Genomic DNA, 13,381 nt, shown 5'->3' with positions numbered 1-13,381 from the left:
GGCGCGTACGGGGCTTGGAGTAGTGGCTGAACAATCAAGTTCCCTAGCAGGAACAGGATGCTTGGCACTGCTTCATCATTCACACAGATTCACAGATTCAAGGAAGCTTCGGGCTGGAAGGGACTTTGCAAGATCATCGGGTCCAGCCCCCCTGGTCTGGGCAGGAAAGACATTTTCTTACCAATGAATCCACTATTAGGGGAAAAAAAGCTTCTCTCTCTCTCTTATCACCTGTATCTTCCTATCCCCACATTTCTCAGGCATGCTGCGCGCAGTGTACACTGCACACAATATACAAATTCCTCTGAACTTTTAAATAGATTGTTTCTGTCTGCGTATATGCAGCCGTCCTACTGGCTGGCCATGCATGCTCATGTTTAGGAAATGGCTTGCTTGGGAATGTTTAAGGAAGCAGCAAACCCCTGGAAAACAGTACAGACTATTAGAACATGAAATCTGTGTTTATCACTAGTGCCCACGCTTGAAACCTCGTACTGGTGGCCTGATCAGTGTGCTCTGATCCGCACGACCATGCAAAGAGCTGGAGGTTCCAGTTCCGACTGTCCAAGAAATACCGCCAGCCCATAGGCTGAAATACATTGATGAAAAACATCCACCAGTTCATTTTTTAGTAACCAAAAAAAAAATCCAATGGATTTGTGATCTGTTCATGGCTGGTCTGCAAGGACCAATGGTTTTTAACCTTTTTAGATTCAAGACACCCCTTGTTAGACTCAAGGCTGCCCTCAGAAAATGCCAGCTCTTAGCTTTTCCTCCGTTTTTGACTGTAGAAGAATAATAGAGCAATTCTTCGGTTGCAAAGAACTTGGAAAGACCACAACAGGTCAGAAAGTTTTTGACATTGTTGATTCCCGTTGGTTTTATCTTGTGAATCGTGGAGGTGTTGGCACACCTGACCGTGCTAATATTGCATGGCATCAGAAGCGTCTGAGGGCAGCCCAGGGTTTGGACTCGCTCGGCCATGGTACCCTGGTTGAGAATCGCTTGCGTAGGCTAAAGCAGGCTAAACCTGATTCGTACACGATTCCATGCAGCTGGACGCCACGCACCCTGACCACGTTCACTTTGCACACTGTACTTGTCATCATCACCCCTTTGTGGCAGTGTATACCTCAGGGACAGGCTCCTGGCGGGTCTGAGGATTCAGGCTAAGGCAGCATCTTTTCAGCTACTTTCCTAGGTAATATGATTACAGGCTCATGGGCATTTTCATCCCAGGCATGGACTGCAAATAGGGATGGGACTTCCTTATGGTACCAAATCACTGCTACTTGCAGTCACTTTTAGCTGATCATCATTCCTTCCTGCCTACAGTCGTCTGTAGAGCCCTAACTCAGATCAGGGACCCTACTGCACTAAGTGCCATGAGAGTCAGTGCCAGTCTCCAAAGAGTTTAAAGTTTAAATAGACATAAAAATGGTGACGGAGGAACTAAAATCACAGCAAAGTTTTCTTTCAGAGCCCACAACAAAGCTGGGAATAAAACCCAAGTCTCCTAAATCCTCATCAGTGCCTGAACCATAAGATGGTGCTTTTTGTCATTCTTCATCTGTCCTTATTTATTTTATTTTTTTATTTTTCTGATTCGGTTCCCACAATACTCTTCATCACTGCTTGCTAACGTCCAGCTTTATTTCACCTCTCGTGTTTCCCTTATCTATTAGATTTGCATTGTTTGTTTAAAGGCAAACAATGAAGTCTGCCAGCCTAGATTAATTTTCCCAACGTGTATAATTCATGGCTCTATTTGCCTCTAGCTATTCTGGTTTGTTTGGGTATTTTCCTCCTCCTCTCCTCATCATTTTTGTTTCTTTAGTTCTCTAGGCTGATTCATTTAACTTAGTAGTGGTGTCATTGCCAGGACCTCCCTTCTTCCTTTTGTCGAAGGCTGAGACATGAGTTGCTTTTCTCAAGCCTTACGGTGTCTCCACTGCTCTTCAGAAGGAAATGCCAGTGTAAACGCATTTCCTGTCCCTTTATCACCTCGAAAACCAACTCATTCAAACAGGTTGGTTTCTGTATGTTCACATTACCTGGTATTCCTTTCCCTCTGCGGCCCCCAACACAGATTTTTCAACCAAGAATACACCTCTCATAAGACACAGCGCCCCACACATTGCTTGTCTGCAGTCACTCACCACTTTCAGTAGACTCTGGAGCAGCGTCTCTAGTCCCCCTCAACCCTGCTGTTAGTTTTGCTGTTAGTTTTGCCACTCCGTGTCTGCTTACTCCCACACTTTATATGCTGAAAACTACACCCTCTCATCAGAACGAGTTACATGTTCATCTCAGCTATTTTACCTGCCCACACGAAGCTTAAAGCAAGAAAACACAGCCCTAACAAGACACCAACCCGTTCTTTGCTGTGGGTCGCTCGCTGCCCTGAATAAAGTGTGCACGTGGCGTTAAGTTCGCAACCTAATTTTCCTTAGCTCTGGGAGGATAAAGTGGGTTGCAGCTAAGCTCCTACTGCCCTGTTATGCCTCTGACTGCGTAGAGTTACAGGAAGTTTTTTTGTTTGTTTTTTTTAATTCACTCCGTTAAAATGACCCATTATCAGAGCATTAATTCTCGGTTTCTACCTTGGATCTTAGGTGGCATAGTTGTGGTCCACTCCTGCACAGCTGAATTTCACTCTGGGCTTCTTATCCAGATGCAACTGCAGTGAATCTCTACATGGCCAGAGGGGTTGTGGAGGTGTGAGGGATTTCACTTGCCCAATCGTTGGATGCATGTGCCCATGCCAGTTGCTCAACAATGAGGAGCTAAGGAATGCTGCTTGAGGAGTCAGTCCTGCTGTTTACAAGGAGGTTTCACTCGTGGATAGTTCTCCCTGTTACACTTCCAGAGGCAGAGATGAGAGCAGCAAAACCTGTAGGACAACTCGTGCTGGCAGCTAGAGCCACCTAAAACAAAAGCTTCCAACTCTTCCAGCCTCACGGGCTGGTTGAGCGGTATGCAGTTGGTCCATGAGCTGGGTGAATGGCATGGGGCCAACGCTGTGCGAAGAAGCCTGGTATTGTGAGTGTTTGATTGACACCTTGGGAACAAGCTGTGGGTCCAGGCTTGTTCTCAGATGCTGCTGCGGCTCCATTGCTGCAGTTCTCACCCAGGCTGCTGTGGAAAGGTCCCGCATCCCAGCCAGGGTCAGAGCAGAGTCTGCGGGCTGGATCTCACCCGTAGGCCACATGTTGGCACCCCGACCTAAAATGTTCCCTAGAAAAGGTGTTGTCCCCCAGTATTACAGAAGGAGTTGCCAATGGCAGAGGTGATGTGAACAATAGAAAATCCTATAGGGATGATTGTGAGAATTGGGAATCTTCAATGTGCAGTTATTATATATTGTCAAGAAAAGGGAATTTTATTTTTGACTTTTCACTCATTTGTAAATGTCCTGAACTGATCCTGCACTGGTTTCCTACATAAACCATCCAAGCACGGCACATGATTTATGCAACTAACACAGGGTGTATGGAATTGACTTAGTACAGCTCTTGTATTGGTTGCTAAATTGGGTTTAGCCTATTGGTTTGACTGTGAAATGAGATTAGAATTTAATTCAAATAGCTTCTGAACCTGGAGATGTCTGAAATCCAAGCCAGGATCAAAATTTGAATTTAGAAAGTTCTTCCTATCTTTATAGTGGGCTAAGCCAAGCCTCCTGATTCTAACAGCTGAAAACATCAGGTTATCAAAATCACACATGCTCAGAATCCTTGTTAAAATTCCCGTTTTGACTCCTCACTGCATGGCATGAACTGAACAGCAGGAAAAATTTTAAATGTTTAAAACCCCCAAATTATACCAGAAATTAAATCAGGCCCGTGAAATATTAAATCACAAATTTGGGGATTAACAGGAGTTAAGAAGTAGGGGTGCGCAAAGTGGGCCCTATTTGATTTGGGTTTGGATTCAGCCTGAATCAGGGACAATGATTCGATTCGTTGATTCGGACCACTGTCTCTGATTTGATTTGGCCAAATCCGAATCTGAAGATTCAATGCAGATTTGGAGAATCAGCTATTTGGACATAGACACTGCTTTAAAAGTTTTTTCTACTTACCTCGAGGTACCCGCGTAGCTTGTGATCATTGCACTGCTGGGGCACATGGAGCGTCCCACATGAATGCGGGGGGCCCTCCATGTACTCAGCGGTGAACCGGAAATACTTCCGGTTCACTTTCGGGTCTGCCTGGGAGCGTGCTGGGTGGCCCCCCCGTGCCTCCCTGGCTCAGTGATCGGCCAAAGGGGGACCCCAGGTGCTCCCCCATACCCAGGAGGCACTAGTCACCAAGCCTGGGGACCGCCGGGGGGGGCCAGCATGCTCACCAGCGGACTCGGAAGTGAACCAGAAGTGCTTCTGGTCTACTTCTGGGTCTGGTGGGGAGCCCCCCACACTCCTGTGGGACACTCCATACACCCCAGCATCACAGCATTCATGAGCCACCTGCTACCTAGAGGTATGTAGAAAAAACATTTAAAGCTGTCTCTATATCCAAATCTCTGAATCTTTCCAAATCTCTCCAAATCAATTCAGAGGGTTCCGATTCGATTCGGAGAGATTAAAGGGTCCTCCGATTCAATTTGGATTCGGAGATTCAGCCACCGAATCAGGCTGAATCTCTGCTGAATTGAATCAGGGACCAAACCTTCGCACAGCCCTATTAAGGCTCTTCATCTGTTTATGGAAAATATTATAAAGCATGGCATTGCCTGATTGAGTCTTTCTTAAAATGGTGTCAATTAGGAAAACGCAATCAAAATCTGTAGAGTAACATCTGGGTAAAACTGGTGTGTGTGAAAGAAAATGTGGATCCTAGGGAATGTTCCACAATCTTTATTAATCAAAACAACGTAGTGCTGTATATTAGTTTAACCGTTATATTTTAAAGACTAGCATTAAAAATAACACAATGTTTTAAAAAGTCCCCTTTGTCATCCCCTAGGTTACTGGCTTATTGGCTTCTCAGTGGAACATTCCCATGTTTGCATTTGGCCAGACTGCAAGGCTGGATAATACATTTTTGTATGACACCTATGTCAAAGTGGTTTCCCCTCTACAAAGGATAGGGGACGTCCTCCATAAGAGTCTGGAATATTTTGGATGGAAATATGTTGGTTTATTTGGAACTTCATCGGATACCTCTACATGGGATAAAATGGATGAACTGTGGATGTCTGTAGAAAATGAACTCCGAATCAATATCACCATCACTGCTAAGGTTAGGTACAATACAAAAGAGCCAAGCCTCCATCAGGAACACCTCAAGTACATATCATCTGTTGCCAGAAGTAAGTTTTCTACTTCAAGTTTCTATGTTGAAAGGAACTGTCTTAATTAGCAGAGTTTTGCCATATGAAGATACAAAATCACATACACTCACACTGTTTTGGCTTATTCTTCTACAATCATGTCAGCAAGAGAAAATTTGGGGAGCAGAATGAGGATGAGTCAACCTAGAAGGATTAAATCCTAGAAGGATTAAATATTCCTAAATAATCCTAGAAGGATTAAATATTCTCCTAACCCTATCTTTCACATGTAGAGAGAGGGTAGCAACAGATGTCACTTGATGTGCTGCCACAAACATTTTTATGGTGAGCAAAGGCTACCTTGTAGCCTTCTGTGACCAGGTCACGCACTGCCTGGATGCAGGAGCTGAGGCTGATGTCATCTTCCTGGACTTTAGGAAGGCCTTTGACACAGTTTCACACCCTATCCTCATTGGGAAGCTAGCAGACTGCGGAGTGGACGCCTACACGGTCAGGTGGGTGGCCAACTGGCTTAGGGACCGCACCCAGAGAGCGGTGGTGGATGGTTCCTTCTCGGCCTGGAGGGAGGTGGGCAGTGGGGTCCCACAGGGTTCGGTCCTTGGACCAATATTATTCAATATCTTCATCAGCGATTTGGATGAGGGTGTGGAGAGCACCCTCTCCAAGTTTGCTGATGACACCGAGTTATGGGGCAAAGTTAGTACACCGGAGGGCAGGGAGCAGATTCAGGCTGACCTGGACAGGTTGGATCAATGGGCAGAGGGAAATAGGATGCAATTTAATAAAGATAAATGTAAGGTACTCCACCTAGGAAGGAGGAATCCCCAGCACACCTATAGGTTAGGGAGTGTCCTTCTCAGCAACTCGGAGGCAGAGAGGGATCTTGGAGTCATAACTGACTTCAAGATGAACATGAGCTGGCAGTGTAACGAGGCCGTCAACAAGGCCAATCGCACCTTGTCGTGCATTAGCAGGTGCATGACTAATAGAACAAAGGCACTGGTCAGGCCACAGTTGGAGTACTGCGTCCAGTTTTGGGCGCTAGGTGATGCTCCCCCTCTATGCGGCACCGGTCAGGTTGCAGTTGGAGTACTGTGTCCAGTTTTGGGCACCACACTTCAAGAGGGACGCGGAGAATCTGGAGAGGGTCCAGAGGAGGGCCACTTGCATGATTAGTGACCTTCACGATAGCCCCATGGGGGGGGGTTGAGAGAGCTGAATCTCTTCAGCCTTCACAAGAGATGGCTGAGGCGAGATCTTGTGGCTGCCTATAAATTTATTAGGGGAGATCAACGGGGAATAGGGAAAGCGCTGTTTACTAAGGCGCTCCAGGGAGTGACTAGGAATAACGGGTGTAAGCTAGTTGAGAGTGGATTTACGTTAGATATTAGGAAGAAATTTTTCACGGTAAGGGTGGCCAGGATCTGGAATGGGCTTCCAAGAGAGTTGGTGCTATCACCTAGCTTGAAGGTCTTCAAGAGGAGGCTAGATAGTCAGCTGGCTCGGGTCATCTGACCTCAGTCCTCTTTCCTGCCAGGGGCAGGGGGTCGGACACGATGATCCATTGTGGTTCCTTCTGACTCTACAATCTATGAATCTAAGAATCTATGAATAGACGTCCCTACTCTGTCACACCACATCAATGGCCACAACAAAAGACAGTGTAAAATAGTTGTGCTTTATTGAGGTGGACTTCTATTTGCTCTTTGGCGGGAGCAGCCTGGAGCTGCCCACACTCTCCAACCACCCTGGGCAGGTGCTCTGGGGGCTTGAGGGGCCCAATCCTGTGCACCCCAGGAATTCCTAAGCAAAATTGGACCCCTCAACTGCTGGAAGCACCTGCCTGCCTTTCCCCATTTACAGAGATGTGCCCTTTTAAATCTTAGGGTGCCTCTCTGTAAGCAGGGAAAGTTGGGTTTCCATGCTGATGGAAACCTGCCCCAGGTCTACGCAGGTCCCAGCATGGAGGCACAGGACCTGGGAAACCCCTGGCACCTCATGCCTGTATACTGAGACTCACATTGCCCCATGCCTCTACACTGGTACCTGCACATGAGAAGGCACATGTGCCTCACATCAAGGAGGTGAGGAGCAGCACAGTACCAGAGGAATTCCCAGAGCCCTACATCTCCATGCCAGGCCCTGTGCTGACTGCTGCCTCTACGTGCATCGTGGGTCAGTTTGGGGTTGGCATGGATGCCAGCATGGAGGCATGGGAGACTGGGAATTGCCTGAATCCTGCACTGTTCTTGCTAGGACATGCACAGACTCATGTTTCCTGTGGAGGCATGGGTTGATGTAGGTCCCAGTGTAAAGGCATGGGGTGCCAGGGATTCCTTGGGTCCTGTGCTGGAACCCACACTAACCCATGCTTCTGTGGGGCAGTGAGGGGTCAGGGAATCTCTGAGCAAGGGGAACATGTTGCCTGTTGTTCTTCCCTGCCCAAAGCTGAATGACTGTGTATTTTGTCTATCATCACTTCCATTGGCTAAGTCTGTTTCTACCCAGAGAACCCACTGCCCTCAGGTTCCACTCTATACATTGTCTCACAAGGAAACTCAGTATGGCTATATGAGCAAGTCATATTCTCTTATCTTGGAACCGCGCCAAGTTATTCAGACTGCTAGGTATTGCTCTACGCTTGCTTGCCATGTCTTGATGGAATTTGTCTGGGAGGATGGATGTCCTGGCTTGCACGTCCATCTGATCTTATCACAGATCCTTTGCAGGGCTCCAACCTCCCCTATACTCTGCCCCTTTCCTCTCAGATGGATGTTCACTGTTCTCCATGGGTGGTGAACAGAGACAGTCCAGGCCTCTCTCTCTCTCTCTCTCTCTGACCCTCAGCTCATGGTAGCTTCTCTTGATTCCTCCTCAGCTCCTTTGCTCTGAAGAGTCTCCTCAAATCAAAGAAGCACTGTCTCTCTGAGGTCCCTTGGAGTTCTTCCCTTGTAAGTCCTGAGGCCTGCTCCTCAGTCCTCTTCAATTATCCTCTTTGGGGCTTGTAGGTTCCCTTCCCCTTTTCTTTAACTTAAATCAAATTGATGGGCTAAGGGTTCCTTCCCTCCCCTCTCCTTGCTATTACTCCTCCTTAGTGTGGAGGGATTTAAATCAAAGGTAGGGCACCAAGCTGGGTCCTTTCTCATTATATTGTTTTCTAACTCAAAATTAACCAGTACCTCTCTCAGGTCTCATCTCCTCCCTTCTGTGTCTATTCTGCCATTGGCAACATGTCCCTGCTTGGCTCTTCGCTTACCGGCAAGACACCTAGGCTCTATTCTTTACACTAACAGCCTCAGGGTAGCCTCTGTCCCGGTTTGCCACGGAAGCCAGTCCACTTTCATTCACTCCCTTTTCCTCCTTCCTTGGTGGGTTGGCCCAACCACTTCCCATGGGGATTCTTCCCCTGGTTGACCAGCCTGAGCTTTGATGGGGACTGGGTCTCTGTCCTTCCTCCTTTCCCTGGTTACTTATGTTTCTCAGGCAAAAGGCTTGATCTCTCTCTTCATGTCTTGTCTCACTCTGCACAGCTCCTGAGGGTCTGGCATGCTGGACTGCTCCTCCAGGTTCCTCCTCTTTCCTGATGCCTCTGGTCAGGTTTTCTTCCTAGGAATGCCAAACTTCCCTCAGCGTCCTCTCTTTAAAACTGCCTACCACCTGCTGCGGGCCATTCGGGGCTGGTTCCCCAGAGCATGGGTTCCCATCCTCCCAGGATTGCTGGCAGCTGTACTTCCCCAGCTGCTTGAGCTGTACTGCATGCCCGGACCCAGAAAGGTGAGGTCCCTGGTGGGCTGTTTCCGCAGGAGTATGGCAGGGGCTGAGATCCTGTCCCTGCCACAGGCTACAACTGGTAATTAGTCCTTACTGCATATTAATTTTTACCATCACAGTAAGAAACTCTCCAGAAGCCTCAATATGCTACTTCCTGGAATGTGTTTTGCTTTATTATTATTACTATTCTTATTTATTCAGCAGTAAGGCAAAGATGATCAAGGGCTTGGAAGGCAAGTCACATGAGGAGAGGCTGAGGGAGCTAGGCATGTTCAGCTTGCAGAAAAGGCGTTTAAGAGGGGACATTATAGCCGCTGTAAAGAAGAGGGAAAAGTGCTCAAATACTGCAGTAAAGAAGAGGAAAAGCACTTTTTCTCTCCTGCTGCAGAGAGGAGGACACTAATCAATGGCTTAAAGTTACAGCAAAGTAAGTTTAGATTGGCTATCTGGAAAATCTTCACTGTGGGAATAGTGAGGCAGTGGAATAGACGCCTAGGGAAGTTGTGGATTCTCCATCACTGGAGGTGTTTAAGAAGAGGCTGGACAGCCACTGCTCAGGGATGATCTAGGTGTAGCTATGCCTATTTTCTAACATGGGTATTTCCCATGCTTCTAGGCTTTGCTGGTTGTTCCCCCTCCACCTCTCCTTTTTTCTGCTATATGTATCCAGGTATTTTTAAGCCTCCCTAGAGGCATTGAGTATTTGCTACAGCTAAGGCTGGGGATTTCAACTGCAGTGTGCCGATTCTCCTGCTTGGGGCAAAGCCAGAGCTTCCTGGCTAGAGGGTCTTGTCCTTCTACTCGGGGTCAGACCCATTGCCATATTTGGGGTCAGGAAAGATTTTTACTCCATGGTCAGATTGGTATGGACTGTGGGGGGTTTTGCCTTCCTCTGTAGTGGGGGTTGTGGCGCTCTACCTGGGACCTCTTGAGCATACATTGAAAATATTTTATAGAAGCAGGACATTGGCTGTTATGGTTCCCTGGCTTTACCTCTCACTATCTATTGGGAAGGGCACAGAAAACTTTATAAACAATATTGCATCTGTCTATGTAATACAGGAAAGCAACGGCAGTGACTTAAATTATCATCACATTCAATGCAGTTTGTATCATAGTAACATGGGTACTCTGACATAGATCACTCAGGCTAAGGTCAATAAAAATGTACGAAGAAAAGATAATCCCTGTCCCAAAGAACTAAACAGACAAGACACAGATGAGAGAAAGGAAATAACAACACACCTGTTTTTGATTGTGGGAAACTATGTAACACAAGTGAAGTGACTTGCCCAGTGACACAGTATTTCTGGCACAGCCAAATGTTGACATCAGATATCTTGGGTTATTCGTACGACCACAAATGGGATGTTGACTTCTATTTAATGTGGCTGAACTCTTTTTATTCTTATGTTTTATTGTTGATTCAACAATAAAAAAGTGGGGGTCGGGCTAGAAGATCTATTAGGTCCCTTCCGACCCTGAAACTATGAAACTATGAAACCAAATACAGTCACAGGTCTACAGACAAGTAGCAAATAAGATAGCTTAGAATACAACATTGATTTTTTTTTCCAGCCTGAAATGAAATTCATTGTAGTAACTATCAACTACTGTGGGGAAATGATCTAAAAGCAGTGGACAACACACTGGTGACAATTTATATGTCTAGTTTACTTCACTGGTTCATAAGAAAAAGCAATTTATACAGAGATGTTCTTTTTAAGTAGCTCTTTGGCAGCTAGTACTTTTCCATATACAATAGATTTCTAATGTAGACCAGGTTCTATGGGTAAGGGCTTGTCTACAGATTTCTCCCAGAGACAAAGGTTAAATCTGAATGTTGCAATGAACAGGGAATTAATAGGGATGATTGGGAAATTTCAAATAAAATGTTTTCCCAATAGAAATGGAAGTTTATCCATGTTAAAAAAAATGGAGTGAATGAATGGAATAGTTTGGGTCAGTGTTAACATTTGTTTCCTCCTGAAATTCCCTAGTGCCTTGTGGGGGATACAGGTCCAAGTTTTTCATGCTCTTCTTTTTCCCATTGAGCTTAAATGTCTGGCTGACCTGCTTCCCATAATATGTTCACACGCAGTTGCTTTGCCACCATGATGTGCCTTGGAAAAGGAGCCAGTGGTGTCATAAGCGACCCCTAGAACTAGAGTCCCTGAGGAGGAACTGCAAGGACTGAGCTGTATGCAGACACTAATATGGGACCCAGATGAAATGAAGTATTTGAGCAGACAGTGAAATGTCAGGATTGGGGGCATTGAAACACTGCCATCAAGTGAAATGACACTTTTGAATAATCAAAAATTTTGGAGTGTTTTGTTTACAAAAAGGGTTTTTTTTCATATATAAAACTTCTGTCGTTGTTCAGAAAGGAAGCAAATGTCAATATATATTAGAATATCTGATTACTTGATTTCTGATATTTCTTATATTCTTCCCTTATGGCCCAGTTTTTTAGGTCATCATGTTATCTGCCCTTTTTGAGAGCAACCTCTTCTATGCTTAACTGTGACTCTCAGAAGCATTTACTTGCATGCTGTTGTCTATGGACAAAGTGTCCTTCCTCTCTATGGTCTAAGAGCCAAGTCATCCAGTGCTCAGGTTAGCTACTTGAGCTGTCCACCGACAAACGGCTTTTCCTATATGTGTAACCAAGGCACTTGAGTCATACTGTGAATTTAATTTGTTCTCAACAATTACCTAAGGACTTCCCCTGCCAGTTAATAAACAGCCTCTGTCTTTAACCGCATCTGAGATCCTGGTGACAGTATGTTTCAGTAGTTCCTTGAGGTACAATTAAGTACACTATATTCATTGGTTCATGAAAGCTTAGCTAATAAACAATAATTTTCACAGGTCAGGGAAGAGGAGAAATCATCGTTAAAAAATGACAAGCATTTGAGGACTGGTTTATTTTTTTTATTGAAATAATTTTTACAAACGCTTTTCAGAAAAAAAAATAGTCAAAATGTTCTAGGTTTCCTACAAGAATAATAATGGAAAAATGTGTTAAATAGAAGGGAATGGAATTTTAATTAATACTATTGGGTTTTGAAAAATAGTATCTTATTGCTGTTCATACAAAATTTTACCTAGAAAAATTTGAAAGACCAAATTTTTATGTTTAGAGTTTGAGAAACTGAATAACTTTTGGGGGGTGAATTATGAAGAATTAAATGTTTAAAAAATCCATTAAGCCAATTAAACACATTTTTTTTATTGATCACATCAACGCATCTGATGCAAGTTTTTTTTTTTTATTTTGGGAACGGTTACAGAGACCTTCTCCAGTTTAAAACCTGCTGGCTAGAGAAGCATTGGATTTATGAAGCAAAGTGCATACAACGTTTTTCTCCTTTGCACCCAGGATGTGCCTGTAGATTGAAATAATTTAATAGCAGTCTGTGCTGGATCTTTAGAACAAGCTACAGGGCTTGGGTGTTGCAGTTCAAGTATTTTCTTTTTCACTCATAAGGGGAAAGCGAGGGTTATCAAAGGCTGACATTCAGCTTCCAAACCTTTACCAGATAACATCATTAACAATGAGGAAGTACACTCAGGTAGGCAAATCACATTAGAAAAGTATGGAAAACTGAATTCAGTTGCTGTACACAACTGTTGGCCTACCTACAGATTTCAGCTGGATAACTTCCATGCACCTCTCTGAATGTGCAAAGATGATCTTTCTTATCTTTTCTGTTATCGTTGCCCTTAGCCCCAAGAGTGTCCTAAAAATGTGCTCTTTTTTCTCCTTCGGAGTGCTACAGACCAACAAGATGTAGGGTAAGGACTTTGCTTTTATCTGCTTACTGTAGATTAGGACTTTGCTTTTACCAAGGAGATAAGTGTCCATACATGAGTTTAGAAATACAATAGACTTTGACATAAATCCTGCTGACACAGGCCAATATATGACTGTAAGAACACATGCTGGAATATGAAATTACTGCCCACTTGGAGCTGCATTGGAGATGTAATTATACTGTAAATTACAATAAATGTACTTATCAGTAAAGGATCAGAAAAAGGATGGAACAGTTTAATCAGGGTTGATCCTGCCTTGAGCAGGGAGTTGGACTAGATGAGAAAGTTCCAGCCCTACTTTCCTATGATCTTGGCTCCTTTGCTGAGATCCATCAGCATAGGCAGTGGGCGGGGAACTAACAGGGCTTAGACCCCCCCAAAAACGGGGCAGCAGTGGGGCGGGGAGGGAGGCAGCCCAGCCGTGGCCTTCCTGCAGCTGCAGGAGGAGTGGGGAGAGGTGCCTGCAGGCAGCAGTAAGGGAAGGAGTGGGGCT

At 45.1% G+C, this 13,381-nt stretch overlaps 1 protein-coding gene across 1 annotated transcript in view; it reads left to right on the top strand.

Moving 5' to 3' along the window:
* Positions 1 to 13,381, top strand: part of LOC106722154 (guanylate cyclase 2G-like) — a 55,819-nt gene that overhangs the window by 9,306 nt on the left and 33,132 nt on the right. Inside the window, exon 4 of the mRNA XM_025203200.1 lies at positions 4,968 to 5,313. Within this exon, the coding sequence (XP_025058985.1) occupies positions 4,968 to 5,313 (346 nt within the window). The remainder of the gene's footprint in view (positions 1 to 4,967; positions 5,314 to 13,381) is intronic.

The sequence above is a fragment of the Alligator sinensis genome, unplaced genomic scaffold (genome assembly GCF_000455745.1).
Source record: "Alligator sinensis unplaced genomic scaffold, ASM45574v1 scaffold559_2, whole genome shotgun sequence".
In the NCBI taxonomy this organism is placed as follows: Eukaryota; Metazoa; Chordata; order Crocodylia; family Alligatoridae; genus Alligator; species Alligator sinensis.
Note: the sequence above shows the minus strand (reverse complement) of the source record. Positions and strands in the feature narration are given on the sequence as shown.